This window comes from Anomalospiza imberbis, chromosome 3 (assembly GCF_031753505.1).
Source record: "Anomalospiza imberbis isolate Cuckoo-Finch-1a 21T00152 chromosome 3, ASM3175350v1, whole genome shotgun sequence".
NCBI classification, from domain to species: Eukaryota; Metazoa; Chordata; class Aves; order Passeriformes; family Viduidae; genus Anomalospiza; species Anomalospiza imberbis.
This window is the reverse complement of record NC_089683.1, coordinates 61,961,499-61,983,022: the sequence shown is the minus strand read 5'-3', so window position 1 is coordinate 61,983,022 and position 21,524 is coordinate 61,961,499. Positions and strand designations below refer to the sequence as shown.

General features: G+C 40.5%; 1 protein-coding gene across 11 annotated transcripts; it reads left to right on the top strand.

The window, feature by feature from the left end:
• Positions 1-530: 530 nt before the first annotated feature.
• LTV1 (LTV1 ribosome biogenesis factor) lies at positions 531-21,389 on the top strand. Of its 11 annotated transcripts, none has more exons than XM_068184728.1 (16): positions 531-812; positions 1,494-1,625; positions 2,133-2,321; positions 3,374-3,461; positions 4,366-4,486; positions 5,150-5,399; positions 6,071-6,198; positions 6,622-6,761; positions 6,970-7,022; positions 7,714-7,914; positions 8,523-11,435; positions 13,760-13,873; positions 17,769-17,856; positions 18,552-18,652; positions 19,491-19,569; positions 20,056-21,389. In XM_068184728.1, the coding sequence occupies exons 1-11, from the start codon at positions 810-812 to the stop codon at positions 8,634-8,636; spliced, it is 1,419 nt and encodes a 472-aa protein (XP_068040829.1). In that variant the 5' UTR covers positions 531-809; the 3' UTR covers positions 8,637-11,435; positions 13,760-13,873; positions 17,769-17,856; positions 18,552-18,652; positions 19,491-19,569; positions 20,056-21,389. The 11 variants fall into 11 exon arrangements, with proteins under 11 accessions (XP_068040829.1, XP_068040824.1, XP_068040831.1 ...); XM_068184723.1 differs by having other exon boundaries at positions 17,738-17,856; XM_068184730.1 differs by having other exon boundaries at positions 13,760-13,890.
• The last annotated feature ends 135 nt before the right edge of the window (positions 21,390-21,524 follow it).

Sequence of the window (21,524 nt, the reverse complement as noted above, 5' to 3'; positions counted from 1 at the left end):
GCACTCAATTGTGTCCAGACGGTTCTCGAGTATTTCCAGTGAGGGAGACTCCACAGCCTCTCTGGACACTCTATTCTACGGTGTGATCACATGCATAGTAAAGAGATTCGTCCTTCTACTCAGACGGAACTTCCCGTGCATCAGTTTCTGTCTGTTGCCTCTTGTCCTGTGGCTGGGCACCATCAAGCACAGCCTGGATCCAAACTCTTGACACCCTCCCTTCAGATACTCATGGACACTGATGAGGTCCCCCCCCTTAGTCGTCTCTCCTCTGAACAGGTCCAGTTCCCCCAGCCACTCCTCGTCAGAAATAAGAACTCAAATATGGCAAAACCCTGTTAGTACCAACACGTGTTATTTACTCCCAGTCCTTCAGACTGAACCCCGCGCCCCGCCCGCGCCCCCGCCCTCACCGAGCGCCGGCCGGGGCCCGAATGCTGCGCACGCGCGCTGCCCCTCGGCCGCCTGCGCCGCGCTCTGCCATTGGGGGCGCTGGCGGCCCGAACCATTCCTCACTATTTTGAGGGGCGATCTGGGAAAACATGTCTCCGACGAGCATCCTGCTTGGGTCCACTGAGCCTCTCTTTTATCAAAATATTATTTGAGTCTAAGAAAAGGCTCTTTTTTTTTTTTTTTAACTGGGAAACATAAGCTTACAAATCTGGCCGGACTGGCGGCCGCTTATCCCCGTCCCCCCGTTGGTCACTGGTGTATCCCAAGATGGAGCGCACAGCCCGGGGGCCCTGACTGCTGGCCCGCGTGGGAGCGAGTGGGGTTCGGGACACCGGGAGCGGCCGGGGGACAGCGCCATGGTGAGTGTGCCGTGTTCTGTACTCGGGATTGCCAGGGGAAGAAGGCAAGTTAGAGCAATAGAGTCGCCCCCAGGTATCCTATGTCGGCTGTAACGCGGTTTGTTAGGCAGGTAAAGCCGGAAACCTTGCTGGAAGTGTTTTTCCGGGTCAGGTGTGGTAACTCGTAGGAAAGGCTTTCAGCCAGCTGAGAATACTTGGTGGGTTTGTTGATCCAGACCGCATGTGTATCCCGATGTTGGAGCTGTGCCTGGGTAGTGTGCTGCGCGGGGTCCTTGTGACTGATGTTGAATTGCTGCTCTAGGAGCAGCCGTCTAAAGAACCCTCACGAAGCAAGATGCGTCTAGATGAATTTCCTTATCAGTTTCGCGTGTTTCTTGGATGAAGTGTGTTGCAGAATTCCCTTCTAGGGCTGCATGTCAAGCGGTATGTGCTGTTACCAGATGTTTACTGTTCGAGGTATTGCCATTTTGCAGATGAATACGCTGCGTTTGCTGTTACAACATGTGACGTGTCTGTTGTGCGTGTGGGGAGATGAGCTGAGCTCCCGCTGGTCTCCTTATGCTTTGTCTCCAAGCATGTGTTTATAAGGCATTGCTTTAAAACGAATACAGCCTCACGCTACAGGATCTCTTTAGGTGCATTTAATATTTAACTTTTTGTCAACGAAATTTCCTTTTGCAGCCTCACAAGAAGAAAAAGCCCTTCATAGAGAAGAAGAAAGCAGTAACATTTCACTTAGTGCACCGAAGTCAGAGGGATCCTCTTGCTGCTGATGATACTGCACCCCAGAGAGTTCTGCTGCCCACACAGAAAGTAAATACTCACTTTTAATACTGAGGTTTATTCAGATAAGAAACACCATGGAGGAAAAAAAGTTGATATGCAATTATACAGTTCAAAAACATAGCCTGAGAGAGGGTAGTTTTTTAGTTTAGCTTATTGAAGAAAAAGCGGCTGTTGTAGGGATTTTCGTAGTTGTGAGTTACTGCCTGATGGTTGAAGGATGACTTAACTGGCATTAGAGGTGTAAATGTATTAAAAAAACAACAACAAAACTTGCCTGACTCACTGTGATAAAGCAGGCATTGTTGGGTATGGTTGCTGATGGGAAGGTGCTGCTCAGACAGCACCCAGACATGGAACTAGCTGATTACAACATTCTAATTGGCTGTGAATTAGGGTAAGGAGTGGAGAGAGGACTTCAACAGTCAGACACTCTCAGTTGATGTGTTGCTGTTCCTTTTGCTAGTAAGTTTTAAGTGGCCTTGAGTGGACTAAATGCATTCCTCTTGATTATTTTCTTCTCCCCCCACTTCCTAGGGGCATGAGGAGCAAAGAAGGGAAGAACAGCGCAAGTATGGTGTCTTCTTTGATGATGACTATGACTATTTGCAGCACCTCAAAGAAGCCTCTGGTCCCTCTGAGCTTGTCCCATCTGTGCGTGGACAGCAAAGCAGAATTGTCATCACAAGTGAGGGGCACATAGAGGATGAAATTCAGAGAATTTCAGTAAGTAGTAGTTTTGCTGATGGTAATGCTGTTCTTTGGAGCATTAACATTCTCTAGACACATTAATTGTGTGTGTATATATATATATATATTTATTTATGTATAAGGATCCTTTTGACCCACAATCAACTTAACTTTCCTACAAGTAAACCCAGAAGCTGACAAGCCAGAGTTTACTGTTGAACATTATTTTGCTAGTACAGTGTTAAAACACTTCAGATACCTATGACAAAGTTTTTTCTACAGAGATGGCTTGCAAAGGTGTTTGTTTGAGCAAGTCGTGTGTTTTTCTGGGGTGGGTATTTGTGTTTAAGGTTTTTTAAAACTTTTGAATGCTCTGGGAGTTATGAATATGCCAGGTTGTATTATCAGCACACCATGTTTTTAAAGGGGAATGTAATAGAAGCCTGATGGAATAAAACCAAACTTTCCAATTGCTGGCATAACATGTAGAAGTTCACAATGCTGGATCACATTGGAGTGGAAAAGCATTAAATGCTTTGAAGCAACGAAGCATGCCATTGCCAGTCACTTATAGCTGAGGATGTTTGATTTAACCAAATACTGTAATTTTAGTCAAAACTAATAGCCTTAGTCAGAAGTACCTTTCAGTTACAGTTTGGTGATACTACATAAGGTTTAAAGTTAGGTTAGATGTGCATGTTATGAAGCTTTCAACAAGCCTTTCAGTAAAGGGGTGAATTCAAATACGTGTTAGTGTTTTCCAAAACAAACAAAAAAAAACTTGAAAAATTTCAGTGTGCCTACTGTACAACCGTTTTCTAAAAAGCTGTAGAGATGTAAAAAATACTGTTTCTCTACCTGGAGAATATTGACATGAGAATTGATGCTGCCAGCACTTTACGTAGCTATCATTGTGTAACTCTGAAATTTTGCTATGGATAATGTAGCACTTGTTCTAACATTTAAGTAGTGCTCATAGAGTTTCTTTTGGTCGCCGGAGCGTCTGCATGATTTTTGTTAATGTGAGCTCAAATAAGAAACTGAGAACAAATACATTGTGATCATGTTTTTTTGTTTCTTTTTCTAAGGCTCCATCCATTAAGTTGCCTTCCTCGGTATTTGCTACAGAGTTTGAAGAGGATGTGGGCTTGTTAAATAAAGCTGCTCCTGTTTCAGGTATTTTTCACCTTTCTGTGATGTCAATTGCCATCTAGGAAGTAGATGGTAATTAAGGCTTCTATTGTGATGTCATGTTTTTTTTTGGCTTAGAACAGGCTCAGTAGCAGACATAAGGAATGATCTGTGAGAGGCCCGTGTTTCAATTTGAGACTTACTTCTGTGATTGACTAATAAGAGTTCTTTAGCTTTGCTTGGAGAAGGTGAATCCATGAGCTCTTACTATTGCATAGCAAATACAAACTAATAACAGGGGGAAACTCTAGATAATACTTTTAATTTATTATTCTGTCTCTCTGAATCCAAGTCTGGAACTGGATTTTCAGTCAGTTTATTTTCAAATGCCGAGTAATGTTTACATTCCTTCATTAGTGTTATTTCAGTGTTACAGGCTGTGAGTAGGTTTTTGTTATGTGTCCACATTTGCACTGGACATTGACTCCACAGCTATCTCCATATTTCACAACAGTAAGGAATTGTAGCAGTTCTCTCTGTCCTGACAGAAGGATACTAAAGACCATTCTGCTAATTGCAGCAGAGAAACACTTTTTAACCTTTTGTAATGTAGGGAATTTTAGAGTTGGAGCTAATGCTGGTAGTTGATCATGTGGTACTTTAACCTGGATATTTTTTCTTTGTAATATTCTATATTAAAATGCATTTATGGAAGCTTAAGACCTCTGGGAAATGTTTTTTTCTGAGTGATAAAAGTTGGCAAGAGATTGGTGACATGCCCTGGCTTCTATCAGATCTACAAATATGCTTGAGGAATTTTGTGATTCTTTGGTTTAAGCTTTCCTTACTGCAAATTAACAGTCCAGCTGGATTGTTTTTTATCCAGGAAAGTAGCTTTATAATGTCAGAGAAATGTAAATATTTATGTTTTGTTTTTTCAACTTTCTAGGACCACGGCTAGATTTTGACCCAGATATTGTTGCAGCTCTTGATGATGACTTTGACTTTGACAATCCAGAAAATATCCTGGAAGATGATTTTGTTCTACAAGCAAATAAACCACAGAAGCGGTAAATAAAGCTTTGTTGAAATATTTGTTATGTAAATAGGAGAGATGCTATTTGATATTGCATGTGGTGGTGTAGGAAGCCACAGTGGTTTCAGATTTCAAATTAAATACTTCGGTGTGTTGAAAAAAGTATTACCATGTGTTACTTGGATAAGAAATGGAATTTCTTACATTATCCAAGAGATGGGTATCAGTTGTTACTTTGAGCTCATGGATTATATGCCATGTTTGGAATAATAGTGTTCCTGAACTGTTTAAAGCATTGTCATCTATTACATGTAAAATACATCAGTAATAGTATTGATGAAGGCTAATGGGCGTTTCTGAAACCTTTACAAATGCTTCGTGTGATACGCCACTGCATTTTATCTACTTAGGTTTTGGTATCATTCTCATAATTTCATGAACCATAAGAAATTTTGCTTGTTTTAATAGTCAAGAGTGCAGCTGATATTTTTCTGCTTTGACATGTACAGCTGAATATAAAAATAACTTCAGTCTCTGTGCACAGATGCACGATCCAGCTAGCAATGCTTTCAGCTCTCAGACAAGTGTCTCAGTATTTAAATCTGTTATTGCCAAATTGTTTCAGATAACCCAGCACAGGTCAGAGCTATGTAAAGGTCCATGTATTATTCTAAACCTGTTTTGTGCTTCTGTTCAGGGGACCAGATGCTGAGGATGAAGATGAATGGGAAGATATGGAAGATGATAGTGATGAAAAGGATAGCTGCAGTACTGATAAAGACTATGATTCAGAAGGTCCTTTGTCAGATGGTGATGTTAATGGACAGACAAAAGAATTCCTTTTTATGCAAGAAGAAACCAGGAGTCGTTTCACGGAATATTCTATGACATCTTCAGTAATAAGACGGAATGAGCAGTTAACCCTGTTGGATGACAGATTTGAGAAGGTGAGGCTGCTCAAGAGTGTAACTGTGAAGGGTGTTAGATGCTTTCTTGTCTATTGATTCATTTCATCAGTTAGTGTCCTGTATACCTGTGCAGATTTTACTGATTCTAGTAGTCAGGGTGTCAAGCTACTGCTCTTTGCATGTATTCTGCATTTAATACTGGATATATGTAGAGACTTGTGTCACCTAGGCTGTAGTGTTAATTGCTATTACAAGGCCTAGCACTGATGGAGATAAACAAAATTACTCCAGTGACTGTATGAGCATTCAGAATTAGTGTTACACTTTTGTCTGAGAGGCTGAGTTCAACACAGCAAGCCATTCCCTGGTGAAGTATATGTTATGAACAGAGCATGGAAATAGGGTGTAACTTTTGTTCTGAGCAGTGACAGGCTTTTTAAGGCATAGTTTGAAATAATGCATCAGAATGAAAAATGTTTTCTAGAAGCTGGTTTATATATTATTGTAAGATAACTGTGTGAGTCCCATGCAGAAAGAATATTGACAGTAAGGAGGAAATCTTACTGCAGATGTGTTTGGCAGTTGTTTAGCAAATGAGAGGGGAGAGGAAAAAGAGGCAAATAAAAAGAAATGTGTGGCTCTTCTTTAAGCTATCAAGAAGTTGCATGACAAATGTGGTCTAATTACAGATACCCACTTCTTTGTTGTAGTTTTATGAACAATTTGATGAAGATGAGATTGGAGCCTTAGATAACGTGGAGTTAGAAGGCTACATTAACACAGACAATGCTCGGCTGCAGGAAGTCCTGGATGATTACTACAAAGAGAAAGCAAAGAAGTATGTATTCCCAGAAGTACTGCTTCACATAAGTAGTTCTGTAATCCTCTGTTTATATGGAAGTTTTGGGTGTGTTATTTCAAGTGCATCTGCTCAAAAGATTGCATACCACAATAAAAGGAGCTGCATTGGAGTATTACCCATTTGCATAATAAAATTAACTGGAGAAATCGTGTTGAACTTAATGTAAGCAGTATCATTCATCCTCTTGAAAAGCAGAAATACTTCTGTTGTTAACTGTGTCTTTGTCCCAATGTTTTTAGTTTATTTTGAGGAGGCTTACTTAAGGAAACTTCATTTTTGCTGCAAATTTCATTGGAAATAGCTTTATCGGGCTTGACTTAAGGGAGAGTGTGCTTATATAATTTTACATTTTCAATAAGAGATAAAATGTATTTTTTTGTTCTCTGAACTTTGAAAAAGTTGTGTGAAATTGGATGCTCTTGAACCTAATGAAGATTTGGACTCTCTTGCAAATGAAGAAAGTGAGGAGGAAAAGGAAGAAATAGTAACTGTAGTTATTGAGGAGCCAAAAGAAAAGTGGGATTGTGAATCCATTTTGAGTGAGTATTTTGGAGTTTGCTTATTTGTTTGTAGGATTTCAAAGTAAATGATAGGTGATTTCAGAACTTTCCTGATAGTGCTTTAGGTAAAATGGTTTATTCTCTGAGCATAACAGGAGGCACTTCCAAAACCTAAGTAGCAGTACAATTCATAATTTCTATTTGCAAGCCTTTCTTGACTACTTTCTTTTTTCTTTATGTGACTTAGGTACCTATTCAAACTTATATAATCACCCAACACTTATTAAGGAGCCATCAAAGGTAAAATTATTAAACTTACTCTGACGAATAACACTGGGAAAACTTGAGATAAATGTGTTTGTTTTCTCAATGGGTATCTTTTAAAAGACAGGGAGCAGAAATGAGGGTTGGGGAGGGCTCTGGTATTACTTCTTCACTAAAGAAGGGTTTGGCTGTATTTTTTCTTATTAGAAGAAAATTGAGTCAGTTCAAAGTTTCTATAATAGCTAGGCAGAAACAGAGCAAGGAATTTCCTTTGTTGTTATCAGTGAGAGACCTTTCTGTAATGTGTGTCTTACAGCCACGTATTTGCTCAGGTTTATTTTCCTATGGTCTGGAACAATTTTTTCTAGTTCTTTGGTCTTCCATATGTTCCCCATCATCAGAGCACAGCTTGATATCCCCAAATTTGAAATTAAACCTTTTTCTTGCAAGCTTATACGGGGATATTAAGTGACTACTTCAGTTCTTTATTTCTTCAGTAATATTTAAATAGAAGGGAAAAATGTTTTTCTTGTTCTGGAAGGCCAGATTTTGTCACAGATGTTTTGATTTAATGTGTGCTTTTGTGGAGGAGTTAAACAGTATGAGGAGACCTAATATTTATTACTGTTAAATCTGGATCTGAAGTTTTTACACTAATAAGGCAGTGCCATGTGCACTTCTTGGAGAGAAAACTAGGGGCCACTAATTTGTATGCACTCTACTTTAGCCCAAACCAATAAAAATTTCTCAGAAGACTGGAATTCCCCTACACGTCCTGCCTCAGAAAGGTCTCACTGCTAAGCAGGTGGAACGCATGCAAATGATAAATGGCAGTGACCTGCCAAAAGCATCAACACAGCCTCGTTCCAAAGCTGAGAGCAAAGAGGATCGCAAAGCCAGAAAACAGGCAATAAAAGAGGAGCGAAAGGTACGCCGGGCTGCAAATAGAACCTTGCAAGTGTTTCATGTTACCTGAATTCTCTCTTACAAACTTTGTTTAAAACTCACTTGTCATGTCTGAAGGTAATGGCAAAAACTTGCTGGTCTCAAAGGACTAATTATTGCTTCTTTAAAAAAAAAAACCTAATGGAAAGAAAGTTAACATCACACTTTTGTCTGACTGATTTCCAGTATCAAAACTTCAGTTCTGTTACTTTGGCCACTACTGCAGATACAAATGCTGAAGGAACATCAGATTTCCTTACAATCTAGAGTAGCAAAGGGAATAGTTACTTTTCACTTTTTGTGATCTGAAACATCATACCTGAAAGAAATGTGGAAAATCCTAATTGGCCACAGTGAAATCCTAGCTGTCATATTTAGGAACAGAAATTGCCAGCATATTAGAAGCTTCAGCTAACTGAAGATGTTTATCCTGGTGGTACACATATCAATTTGACTACTAATAATTAGTACTGTAAAAAATATTATTGTGCAGATTGCTCTTATTTTCATGATCTAGAAGAGTTCATTGGAATGGTTTGATTTTCCATGTTAATTCCTATTTTGTAAATTTCTCATTATTCCTATGTACAGGAACGCAGAATGGAGAAGAAAGCCAACAAGCTGGCCTTCAAACAGGAGAAAACAAGACAAGAGAAAGAGTTGCTCAATCTGAAACAAAATGTGCAAGGTCTGAAGCTGTCCTGATGAAACTGAGAAACTTACTGTGGAAATATCCCTAATTTTTCATTTGTGTTGAGAAGGGAACTGCTAACTCACACCTTTGCCAGTCCTGCTCAAAGGGGGTTGTTCAGATCTCACTGTAGCAAGACCCAGTGACTTGTCATTTTTTCTGAAGTGAAATTCTATATAAAATAATGTATTGGTGATACCTATTCTGTCATGAGTGACGTAACAATTGCTGCAAAGTTTCATTACAGTAGAAATTATTAAAATTACAAATATTTTTTTTACAAGTTATCACTGAACAGTTACATATATATATTTGTTGAATGTATTCAACAAATCAGCAGAATCCTACAAATTTGATCTGATTAGATTCTTCTATTAAATTATTTCAGTTTACAAAACTGTATTTTCTTTTATGTCTTTTCTCTCATACTGATGGTTGAATATAGTTCCTTGCTATGATACAGTTTTGTAAGTCAAGGAGTTTATACCCATTCCTTCTTGGTTCTTTTTTTTTTGGGTAGATTATTTATTGTTTTGGTACTATGATGGGAGCCTTTTGTAAACAAAGATGTCTGAAAAGCTGTTCTGCAGCCAGACATTGCTGTTATCTAACCCGAGTTTTACATTTCCATAATATCTGTCACAAGGAGTATTGCAGTTACAGTAGTCAGTGACCCTTAATGTTGCCACTGGAACTGGCTTTGCTGGAAGTACTCAGTCTGAGTAGGATGGCAAACAAACAGCAGATACTTGGACAAAAAGTGTGTGTTGCAGATAGTCACCATCTTGCTGTTTCTGGAGTACTCTTCCTCAGGTCTTGTGTTAAACTTGGTTTAATTGGAATACAAACTTAATATCCACTACTATTGTTATAAAAACTTCCTAAAGATGAGCTGAGGGCCAAAATCTGTAAGTTTGGTGTGAACCTAAATATTTATACTGTGAACATGATTTTTTTGATAGAGACTGGTCCTTAACATTAATGAAATGAATAGGATTTGTAGTCAGCCCTGAATCCTTCTGTATTCATAAGAGAACCCTCAGGTTTATGTCTGTATGTTACAGACAGAGCAATCTTCTGCCTTTATGTGAAAAGGCACCTTTTTACTGGGAGGGACATGGTAACAAACAGATCAGTGGAGTGGCCTGACTACTGGTGAATTCAAAGCATCTTCAATATGCCTTCAATAGTTTTGTGAATGCTAGATGGAGACAAGCTAACAGGGACTGATGAAGTCTTTTAATGTACAGAAAATTCAAAACACTTGTTTTTATTGGAGGAAGGCTTTAAAATATATTTTAATTGGTAAATTAACATGATTTTGGAGGAGGGAATAAAGAGGTATTTGACTCTGCAAGTCTTAATCACTGCTCAGAGAGGTAAAGTACCAATACAGTATACACATCTAGATTAAGCCTTCCTTTTCTATAATTGCCTATTAACAGAATTAATAGAAATAATCTGTAAGATTAAAAAAGGTTTCAGCATTTTCCTTTAGCTGTACTAGTTTTCATGTGTTTGACAAGCTTAAGCAGGATCTGCCCGTGTCATAATTGCTAACTGTGTAATCACTGATTCTGTGGTAACTGGAACACTGACCACCCAGTACTCATGACTCCTGAAAGCAAAACAGAAAAGGAAATCTGAGAAGCAGGTCTATTGAGGTGAGTCAGATACCAGGAAGTAAGTTCAATGGAACAAGTAACTAACAGATGCTGTTCAGTGCTTTGGGGTGGAATATGATTTTGCGGTTTACCAAAAAGGACAGTCTTACTAAAGCCAGTGCACACGTTCTTTGCTAGGTTTCTCATCACTGATTCAGTGGTACTGTGCTTATACCTAAAGTCCTTTAAAATAAAAACAAAATAATAAAAACCAAGTATCTGGAGGGATTGAGAACAGAATAAAGTGGAGGAGGCAGAGGAAGGCACTTGAAGAGTGTAGTCTGGACTAAGGACAGACACAGCTGTTGCTTGGAAACTAAAGAGGAAAGACATTTAAACAGAGACAATAGGAAAGGAGTCAAAAAGATTTCAGAATTGCTTTGTTCCTCTTCACTTGTAGTCAGTGAAACACTGCAGTAACCTTAACAGTGCTTTGGAGTGTAGTAAAATCCTAGGAAAAGGTAAAAAACAAAAGCAGTCATTCATCTGCTTAGCAAGACAAGGATTTCCTTTGTTTTAGCAAGAGGAGGTAACGAACACTTACATGAGAAGTCCTTGCAGAAGTTAATTTAATGAAGTACCTGTAGGTTGCAAATCAAATGATAAGGACTCTCTTTTTCCTGAAGTTTTTCTATAGGCTGTTTTTGTTTAATAGAAGTCATATCCCTGCTCTGAAATGAGTGTGTTTGTCTTTGGGATTAGAAGGGCCTGAAACTACTTTCCATGTAATTTTAACACCTATTTTTCCCCAAAAAAAAGATTTTTTAAACGCAAATCTCAACAAATTTAACATCTACAAAGTAAGATCATCTTGGAATGCTGTTTAGCATATCATGGAAGTATTCCACCTTAATAATGAAGATTGTGCCACACTTTGTGTGTCATTTTCTACCTAAGCCGTTACTGGGTATCCACTAACTGACATCCAAACCATAAATCTGGGCGGGTGCAGGTCACCTGCCCTGAATTTAGGCAGTGATGAACTTAAGAATTGTTCCAGCATCTCCTCAGCCAACTGTGATATCATTGTGAAAGCACATACCTAAGCAGTCATGTGGAAAACAGAATGCTGCCTGTCATCGCAAAGGAGAGCTTGTGCTTTGTTGGAACAGGGTAAATGAGGAGGGAGTTCTGCAAAAGGGAACCCTGGTATGCAACAGGAGAGTTGGATTTGATAATTCTTGGGTTCTTTCCAGTTCAGGATATTCTGTAATTCTATGGAGATGTCCCTTTCTGACAATGAACTACTGTTCCAGCAAGAGCCTTGTCCAAGTGCCGACTCTGCCACAGTTATGACATCCTGTGCTGTGTAACCAAGTCTCTTGCATGCTTTGCATTTTGCACAGCTGCCTGAAGTCAAGGTCTGGCTCCTTCTACAACCCATGGAAAACACTTTGCATATTTTGAGGTAAAAACTCCTTATTTTTAATGAGAATTTCAGTGCATTTAGCTGAAACGGGTAATGAGCACTGAGGAAGAAGGAGGTGACTGCTGGTAGAGAAGTGGGTTGAACAAGTTTTAACAGCAAATTACCTAGTAACTGCTTTCATTAGTGAACTTGATTAGAGAATTTATCATGCACAGACACATTGTGATGCATCTTCCATCTTGCGCTGTCTTCATTCACCTGCTTGTCCAAAACCATGTTTACTATACACCGAATTTAAAATAATTTATTTTCTCTTGGTGAGGCATAAATTGCTAACTTGCAGCTTCCTTTTTTGTTCCAGGGTTTTAGGCTGAATTTGTTATTTCAGTCTTCTTGGAAAAAAATAGACTAATAAACCATCTGATAAGTAGTCCCTTTGACAGCACAATGTGGGTACCAGGCTCTGTTCCAAAGCCTGTTGAAGTGAATGAAAAGATTCCCCTTGACCTCCCTGATCCCTGGATTACAAACTGAACACATGACTGCACAGTTTGCCTGGCACAATCCAAAGGCAGAGTTTTTCTGCAAGGGGTGGGGCTCTGCACGTACCCCTCTGCTCTTCAGTTTGTGTTACTGATCCTGTGTCTCTGTGGTAGATCAGATCAGCCCTGCAATAGTGCTAAAACCTGATTTGGCAAGGAAAAAACCCCCAAAAAAATAAAAATAAAATACACTGAAATCGGAGTGACTGCAAGAACCAAGACAAAGGTGTGATAACTTTGCATTAGTAGTTCCATGTTTGATATCTCAAGATTCATGAAGAGCATAATGTTTTTATCAAGCAAAATAGTTTGAAAAGAGCTGTGTGTTGAGAGAGGTGAGAAGTTTTATGTCACCGTGACTAATGTGAGATCCAATTATTACCATGGCTCTCCATGGCCTGGTGATGCAGAACTGGTTTGCTCCTCAGTGAGCAAAGGCACAGGTGTCTGCTGCTCTTCCAGTACTGCAGAGGAGTGTTGCTCTCCAGTTTGCTGTCAAAAATGTCTAGAAGAGGATCTGAGTCATAGGACTAGAAGGTTCAAAGGGAAATAAGGATTTGGAAGTTTGTGATTTAGTAGAATGAGGTGCGTTTTAGTCCAGCTGAGCTGTAACCAAAATGCCTTGCTTGGGCATCTGCTTAATTCTCATGGAAAGAGAGTGGACAGCGTAGAGACATTATTAAGACGATCAAGAGAATAACTGAGAACTAGAAAGGGGAATAAGCAAAATAAGACAGCAACAGGGTCTTTAATTTACCAGCTGTGGATAGACTCTCGTGATTCACAGTGCAGGAAAGAGGCTTTAGTTTGATCCTTGCTTCCATGGTGTTCCTCTCAAAGGGCATTGCCCATCCTGTTGCAGAAAAGTGAGAGTGATGCTAAAATCTGAGACATTTCTGAACCTTACAACCTCATTTGTTGTGAGGCATGGCCCTTATACAAATTTTGCACTGGGTATCGTATCTATCTGAAATTTCTAGTGCTTCCAGCTACAGGTGCTGTCCCTAGTTTTCCTTCTGCGTTGTCAGGTTACAGGTGCTGGTAAGCAGCTGCTCCCATTCAGCCTGAGTCTATGGCTCTTTCAGTGGTGTTGGTGGGATGGGCAGCACTGTTGTTTGTCAGGGGAGACCACACTCTGGAATACATCTAAACTCGGAGAACTAATAATGAAAATAAACCCCTTGACAGGATCAGACTGTTCTCCGTCTTAATTAAGAAAGAAAGAAAATCAGGTGTGTGGGGGGGAATCCAATGGGACAGCTCCTGTTCACATACCCAATCTGTTCTTGTCTGCATGTCAGCATTTGGACTGCTCTCCAGCCCATCCCTGAGCAGAACAAACTGGAAATGGCTTCCATTTCTTATTTGTGTTGAACTGCAGCTGTACTTGGACAGCTTTTGAAAGTTTTGATGAAGTCCTTCAGGAGTTAAACTGAACCCAAAACAAATCCTGCTGCAGCTCCCTGCTCCTGGATATAAGTAATTTTAAAGCCTGGGTAAGAAAGCATCATTAATAAAGCATCTCTCCAACCCATAAGCAACAGTTTTTCTTTGCATCCCAGCTGATCCAGTGTTCCAAGGAAGCCTTCAACAGGAAGTGCAAGCCTTTCAGCATTTTGAGACAGAGACTATAGGCAAGAGAAACCACCACTGTGAAGAAGCAGCTCCTGCAAAGGGTATAGTTAAAACTGAAGTGTGTGTTACCTCCATATGAAGTCTTTCATCCAGTAACACTATTGTTTCCTCCAAGGATAAAGTCTGGATGTTGTGGATGAGTCTCACATATGTGCTTGACTGGGTGCCAAATTCTTTCCTCCCCCTCCTTGTGCTGCTAGTGTTTGGGAATATTTCTCTGTTGAAAAGCCAAATCAATAGATGTCATGCTTGCCCTGGGCACATAAGTGTCTCTGCTTTTCGAGTAAATGTTCAAATGTATATTTTAAAGACAATGTGAATCTCTAATAGATTTCTCTTCACCTAAATCTGTAAGAGAGCATGATTCAAGATAGTTGATGCATGAATGACAAAGGTTGAACCTGAGAGCTGCCCTTTCATGGAAGAAGTTTCAGAGATTCGCTGCCATTTTACTAAAGGGTTTAAAAATGTGTTTGAGTTGAACTTATTTACAGAGATGGAGGAAAAGATGCTTAAGCTCTTACTGGAACAAGTAATTTTGCTAGGGAGGAGGTGAGTACACATGGACATGCATGGATATTATTTTATTTAGAAATGCCAATTCACTACTGATTTGGTTGGCTGCTGTTGTAAAATGTTCTTTGAAATCAGTTGTGAAAAGAAAGATAAGTGCACAAAGGTTTAAAGTTAAAAGAATATGACAAAAGGGAGAAGAGAAGGTGTCTTTTCTAATAGCGTCTTTTCTAATTCTTCCTAAGTGCTCTTAGGTCTGCCATGACCATGGTATTTTGTTGGAGTGCATTGGGTTTTTTTATCCTTCTCCTGGTGCTGTCAATAGACAGTGAAGGGCTGAACCAGCTTCCCTGCACCTTTCAAAAAAATCAATTTTATTTTGTTTTTAATGTTTTCTTTTCCCCTCATAAAAAAAAAAAAAAAGAACCCTTGCTCTAAGATATTTCTGTCCCTTGCAAGATGGAAGTGTAGTTTGTGCCATCTCCTATTTCCATTACATTCCTAGAAACAGGCAGGGAAGAAATCTAACTGGAAGCAGCATTATGAGTATTTTCTTAATACTATTCAACCAGCCAAGCAGGTCCCAAAAGCTGTGAAGGAGGGCCACCTTCTTCCACCTTCTCCCCCAGCAAGCACCAATCCAGATTTATGGTCTGCTTTCTTATTGTGGTTCTTGTACTGATCTTTGATAAGGCATTATCAATAAGACATCTTATTAACCACAGATGGGATTCAGTTTTGCACCCCTGGCACATCAGAATGTGAACATTATTTCCCTCCATAGATTCTAATTTTCAGCCCTATTTTTTGGCTTGAATTGAGTAGGAATGCAAGACAGAGGCAATGGAAAAGGCAGAGGAAGAGAAAACTAACAATACATTTTAAACTTAAAGGCAGCAAATTGGGGTCTGATATTAACACTTCAGGAGGAGAGTCAGGATAGCTGTACTATTCTATAACAGAGGGTGAAATACATTCAAAACAAGTGGTGTGCACAGGCTCCCCACTCCCACGGGGTGCCTTTTCCACTATCCCCTTCTCCAGCCAGCTCTGCAGTCAGGGAAAGGCATTTAGAAAAGGACGGGTCTGGTTTACTACTTAATACCAAGTTCAGCCTCTGCACAGAGCTCCCTGTGTTAAAAGTTACAGATCCAAAAATATGCACATACAGATGATATCTCATGATAGTGTGATTTATAAAATGTGGGAGCAATCTTGAAAAGGGTGTCAGTGGAGTCCTGCCTGCCTTAGGAAGGCAGAGGGCAGAAGGGAGAAGGGGGGCTCTTTGGGCTCCCTTCCGGAGCAGGAATTCATGACTGATAGCAAAAGCAGCTGCCATGATTCCAGCCTCTCTCCTCTCCTAGGTTACAGCAATGCAATATAAGCAGCAGGACACATCTTCCTTCCTTGATTGGGGTCAAGCTCCTCTCTGAATTTTCACTGCTGAGTTCTTTAATGACTCTGTTATTTCTGGTCTTACTTTACCAACTCCAAGAGCAGACCCTCCCTTTCCTTCTCCCTCTTGGAGGAAACCAAGCTGTGTAAGAGCAGCAGTAGTTGTGGAGAAAGGAATTGGAAAATTGCTTTTTAGGAAGGACAAATTGCTAAGTGGCCTAGTGAGGACAGATATCTTATACTACAGGACTGTATATACTGTACTACAGGACTGGTGAGAAAGTACATGGATTGTGGGAAGGAGAGAAAGATTTAGTTTTTGTCTCATCCTACTCCAAATAGAGCCCAAAACTCCCCATTCTCTCCTGAAGTTCCAGGTGTCCCTGCTGCACCCCTGAAGCCAGGTGTCTGCCCTGTCTCATCCTCCCCTGTCTCATCCTCCCCTATCCTGTGCTCAGAACCATTTTGCCCATGCTCCTGGTCTGGAGCAGGCTTTTGGTGGCTGCTTGGGCCATATTTTCAGTATTGTTACTGAGATAAATAATTTGTAAACATGCTGTATCTTTAGTATTAAGGTAAGAACACTTGGGCTGCTTTTGTAAAAGGCACTGGACATGGAGGAAGGGTCTGAGAACATCAAGGTCAGTGTGATGGCTGAATGTGCTTTGTTGACCCTGAACACTGATTGTTCATTGCAGTGACTTGGATTGTACCTGCTATAACAGTTGCTGAAGAGCTTTCAGCAGAATAAGGACAGTAATACTGTCAAGAAAGATTTTAGAAAGCACCACTTCATGCTCTTCACAATGCTGCTTCACACCCAGAAACCTGACTCTTGGACGTGCCTCAGCTGATGGGGCACAACTGCTTCAGCAGTGTTTTACTAAATCACAGAATCAATTAGATTGGAAAAAAACCTATGAGTTCATTGATTCCAACCTGTGACCGAATGTCCTTGTCACTGCCCATCTGGACAATCACTGGTGTGTAGTAATCTGCATGCTGAATTAGTCCAGAGAGTGTCCTGGTAATATCCCTTACCCAGGCTCCAGCAAGGAGCAGACTCCCCTGTGCTATGAGTCTGGCTGGCATACAGGACACTCAGTTCCCCTCAAAAGCAAGACACGCACAACAACCACCCTTCTATAATTGTCTGTAATTATACCTGTAGTTATTATCCCTCTGGTTGACTGCACTGATCTGGGACACCCCCAGACAGAGCTTCTTCTCCACTGTTGTCTGCCTGACCTCGGGATCCAAGGCTTCATACCTATTCTGTAAGGGCCCCTGGGAAGGCAAGGGAAGACAACAGGGAATTCTTCTGCCTCCTTGAGCAGGGACCTGCTTCCATTTCCCTGCTTTTAAGTCTCCTTCTTCAGCTTGATGGCAAGAGACGTGGAGCTCCTCAGACTCCTGCTGATCTTCCATCCACTGCATTTCTCTCAGGGACTGAAGGGTGCGATTTCACAAGTCTACTTCTCTTTTGCACTCTCTGATACTTCTCAGCCTCCCACCTTCTCTTTAAGCTCTGCCAGAGTAGATCATCCACCTGTTCACAGTGTATGCAGGTGTCTTTTCCACTATCCTCTGGCACCTAACACCAGGCTCAGACGCTCCCTGCAGCCAGAGGCCTGGATACTCGAATGCTTCTTCAGGAGCTCTGCTCAGACTAGTTAATTGTAAGGTTGGGAATGGGTAGGACTAGGACAAAGATAATAAAATCTGCTTTTATTAATCTCCAGGATTTATTCCTGAAAACGATTACTGTTTGCAGGGTTAATACCATAAGCATGTGTTTTAGTGTTCCAAGTGTTTTTCTAGAGGAAGGTTTTGTAGTTCTGCTAAGTTTGTACTTTGGAAGCTGATGAGAATTCATCATGGACACCTGCTGGTGGGGCCAGGTGTTGAACTGCATCTTGAGTGTTCCAGAAAAGCAGAGGAATTCTTCTCCTGTAGTGTATAAACTGAGACACAAGCTGTTTCTTTCTTTCTGTCAGACAATATTCAGTGTCCATTATGCTCTCAAAGGTTTACAGAGGCTCCATGACAGAGGGACATGGAGTTTTATGGAAAATAGGTTATCAGCCATGTTGCAAACTCCACCAGACAGGCTTTGGTAAGCAAACACAGTCACACTCCTCCTGTCCTTGAAGCAGGTTTGCTAAACTATAGTTCGTGGTCAGTAAAGGCCTATATTAATATAAGAATTGAAATTCCAGGGAAATTGATAAACTCTTATAACAAAACACATGCTGAATATCATCTGGGAGGTGCCCATAACTGAAGCTCTTTTTCTGATTAAAAAAATGACAGAATAGGACAGTACAAAAACCTTGGGACAACAACTTTTTCAGACTCTTCTGCAGTTATATTCCAGGGTAACAGCTGTAGAGAATCAGAAACCTGGCAGCTTCTGCAGTACATTGAGAAAGCTCTTCCTGTTCTTTAGGGCTCCCTGCTGTTGGAAGGTTTGCTATTCCCTGGTCACTAGACACAAAGGGCAGAGTCCCTTGGGGGAATCAGAAAAGTAGAGCTAATCATCAGTGTCTTGAAGTGAGATCCTGTTTTATTACAGAAAAGAGAATAATATAAACAGTTCCTTTGGGAGAGTACTGCTGGTCTGGGGGGATTTTGTTTATTTTTTTTTTAAGATGTTGAAAAATCTTATTACTCTTCCACCTATTATCTTGAAAATGTGAGAGGGTGGACCTTTGGCCTGTTCCTTTCTAGCACTGCTTCAACAGCAATTTGGAGAGGGTCTATAAGCTCGTTGCTAGAGTTGAGTGATGATTGTGCATCTTGTTTTACTAGGACAAGCAACCATTGACTGCGAGAAAAACTCCAACATTAACACCTGCTGTGTTAGCACTTCTGGAGAGAGTACAAAAGGAGAAACATAAGCCAGGCAAAGAGTCCATTAAGTCATATTTATGTGTTTCATATAACAAACCCTGAGGTATTTGAGGTGGGGGAGGCATTTTTTAAAGCAGATCCTAGGTTTTGGAATCCTGTTTTCTGATAGAGAAATGTAGAATTATAAGGCTTGACTTTTTTTGCTGGGCTTTTTTTTGCAAGTCCTGACATGAAATCCTAAACGTATTTCTGCACAACACTTGCTATAAATGGGAAAGGACAAAAATTTCCAAGTGGATGTTGTTGATAGTGAATGGCTTTCCTGGTCATTTTCTTGATCCTTTGTGTGGACTGTATGCACAGAGATTTTCATTTGGGTCCTCAGGAAGGAACAAAATGTGGTTTTAGTTAGCGGTCCTCAAACAGAAGTATCTATATAGACCTAAAATACAGAGTCTGGCTTTGAGGTTCTTTTTGCCCATAAAGAACTCCATAACCTTTACTTTTCAACTTTGAGATTTATTCCATCCTTTTTATCTTAAGTCCATTTAGATGAGGTACAAAGCTTTGTGGGTTGTTTCTTCCAAATGCCCTTGTTGATTCAGCTTTAAAATTAACATCACCACTTCCCTAAAATAGTTGCCTCTAAGCAGGATACCACATAATATGTTTTCTAGGACCCATTCCTACTGGTAACCATGACCTGTATTAGTCTGTGTTTAGAAGATTTTTTAAAAGTTATTTTGAAGGTTATTTGTATAACCTTCACAGTATAACCTGTGAATGATAATACACACTGCTCTTTGTATCAGTATCTTTGACCCCTACATTTCTAAGGTTTGAGAATTTATGTATCATGTTTTATGGCAAATAAATTTCAAAAATAATGATCTGCAGAGACCTCTTCAGAAACACTAAAGAAAACAGGAAAATCTATGAGTGTATCTGCTATGAAAAGTTCCTCAGGAAAGTTTGAGTAAGAAATTATTATTATTATTTTTCATTTCAATATTATAATGTAAAAAGAACTTGTTTGCTTTTGTTATATAGAATATCCTGTTGCAGTGTTTGCAGTATGATCTCCTTTGTATTAATTGAAGTAATCAATTTCACTGAAACCTGTAGCAGACCTCCTCAGGGTCCCAGTATAGGCTGCTGAGAATACTAATTTTGGTGTTGAATGTTCTTTGATTTGGAACAACCCCATCCCAAGCAGGCAGTGACTGTGCTCTGTTGTACCAGACATCTCGAGAGGATTTACTACGCAATAGTGCAAACCTCTCCAGCAGATCTTGTGCACTGACAATTTGCTTCCATTGTCCAAGTGTGGAAGATGCCAGTGTGTGTGGAAGACGCCAGTGTGTGTGGAAGATTCCAAGTGTGGAAGATGCCATTTCAGTAACAATTATGCCAGGATGACAGTGTGGAGGTCCTTCCTTCTCCTTAACATTTTATTTCCCAGACCATGATGTTTGGTGGTCCTGCTCCTCAGAATATACAGTCACTGGGGTTCCCATCTCTGGACATGCCAAGACATGTCAGAGCAGCAAGCCCTTCCAGCCCCTGTTTAAGGTGGTTGTGGCGCTGTTGCTCAAGAGGATGGGTCAGATGGTCAGCATCTTGCACCCCTCTGAAATGTATACAACTGCAGAACATGAGTCCTTAGCCGGAAATATGGCCAAGAATGATTACCCGTATTTGGTAAGGTATTTTGAGCCTGGAAGAGATGCTTGTGAGAGTCCTTGGAGCATGGGATGAAAAGGAATGTGCACAACACAATCAGTTGAAGAGACTCACAGTCAAAGTTTTTGCAGGGTTCCTCTGTGTGCAGTTTTACTGTCCTTGGTTGCTGCTGGTCAGTGGCTGGATTCCTCAGCTGTGGGGAAGACTGCAGTGGGCATGGGTGTCCAGCCACCAGTGCCATTATCAGCTCCACCCACCACCCTGACTTTGCCAGCTACAGGAAAACTGCTGTCAGTACCCAGTGGTGTCATCTGTGTTACCTGGGACTGTGTTAACAGCATAGTTACTCCTGTGGTTATCACACAGGGTCTTGCAGACCACCAACAGGGATTTATTGATACCATCACCATTCTTAAAGTTTAGCCACTGAATTCTGAAATCTGGGGCTTGACACCTCTTTCCCTAGGGATACTGGCTAGTCCAGGTATCACTGGGGTTGTAGTTGCAGCCAGTTTGCACAGGCTTGGGAAAGCCATTGCCCCCAGCAGGTCCCTGGGACAGACATGCACACTCACATCTGAAACAGAGGACAGTGGAACTGTGGAAAATACTCGTCTAGATGAGCTTGCAGGTGCTGGGTGTTGGCAACTGCTGCTGCACTTTCTGTAAAACTTGAGCTTTGCCAGGTGCTTTACAGAGCACTTTGGGCAGGTGAGAAATCAGTTTCGGTGCTACCCACAACCATTGTTAAGCTGAGAAAGGAAATGTGAGAAACTGGCTTTGAGTGGTGCAAATGAATGGTCTCATCCTTAGTGTGCCTGGAAATGGTTTCCAGGATGAGCTGCTCCATCACCTTCCCATGAATACAGGTTTAATCTTCTTGGAGAAAATAGAGTAAAATATAAAAGCTCTTTCTATAATAAGAAATAACGAGTATATGGCTTGTTGCTGCTTTTAGACCACAAGCGGACAGCAGAAGATAAGAGTGTTTGGCAGGCAAGGATGTGTTACGGCTTTCTGCTGACACATTATGGAATATCTTAAGCAACCCAATTTTTCAGCACCACTTCCCCCTGAAATGCTACAGCTACCAATAAAATAAGAAAAATGCAATTAATTGGCTCAGGTTTGGTTGTTGGCTTTTTCTCTCTAGGCTACAAATCTTATTATGCCATCCTGTTCACAGCTGTGAAATTATTTGTATCTGTTGCCAAGATTTAATGAAAATATTGCCTAGAGGGGTGGACA

Bases quoted from the DNA above. Each gene is read 5' to 3' on its own strand.
- LTV1 (XM_068184731.1), top strand. The intron at 6,762-6,969 runs GTGAGTATTTTG...TATGTGACTTAG, and splicing joins GGATTGTGAATCCATTTTGA to GTACCTATTCAAACTTATAT. The intron at 7,023-7,713 runs GTAAAATTATTA...ACTCTACTTTAG, and splicing joins TTATTAAGGAGCCATCAAAG to CCCAAACCAATAAAAATTTC.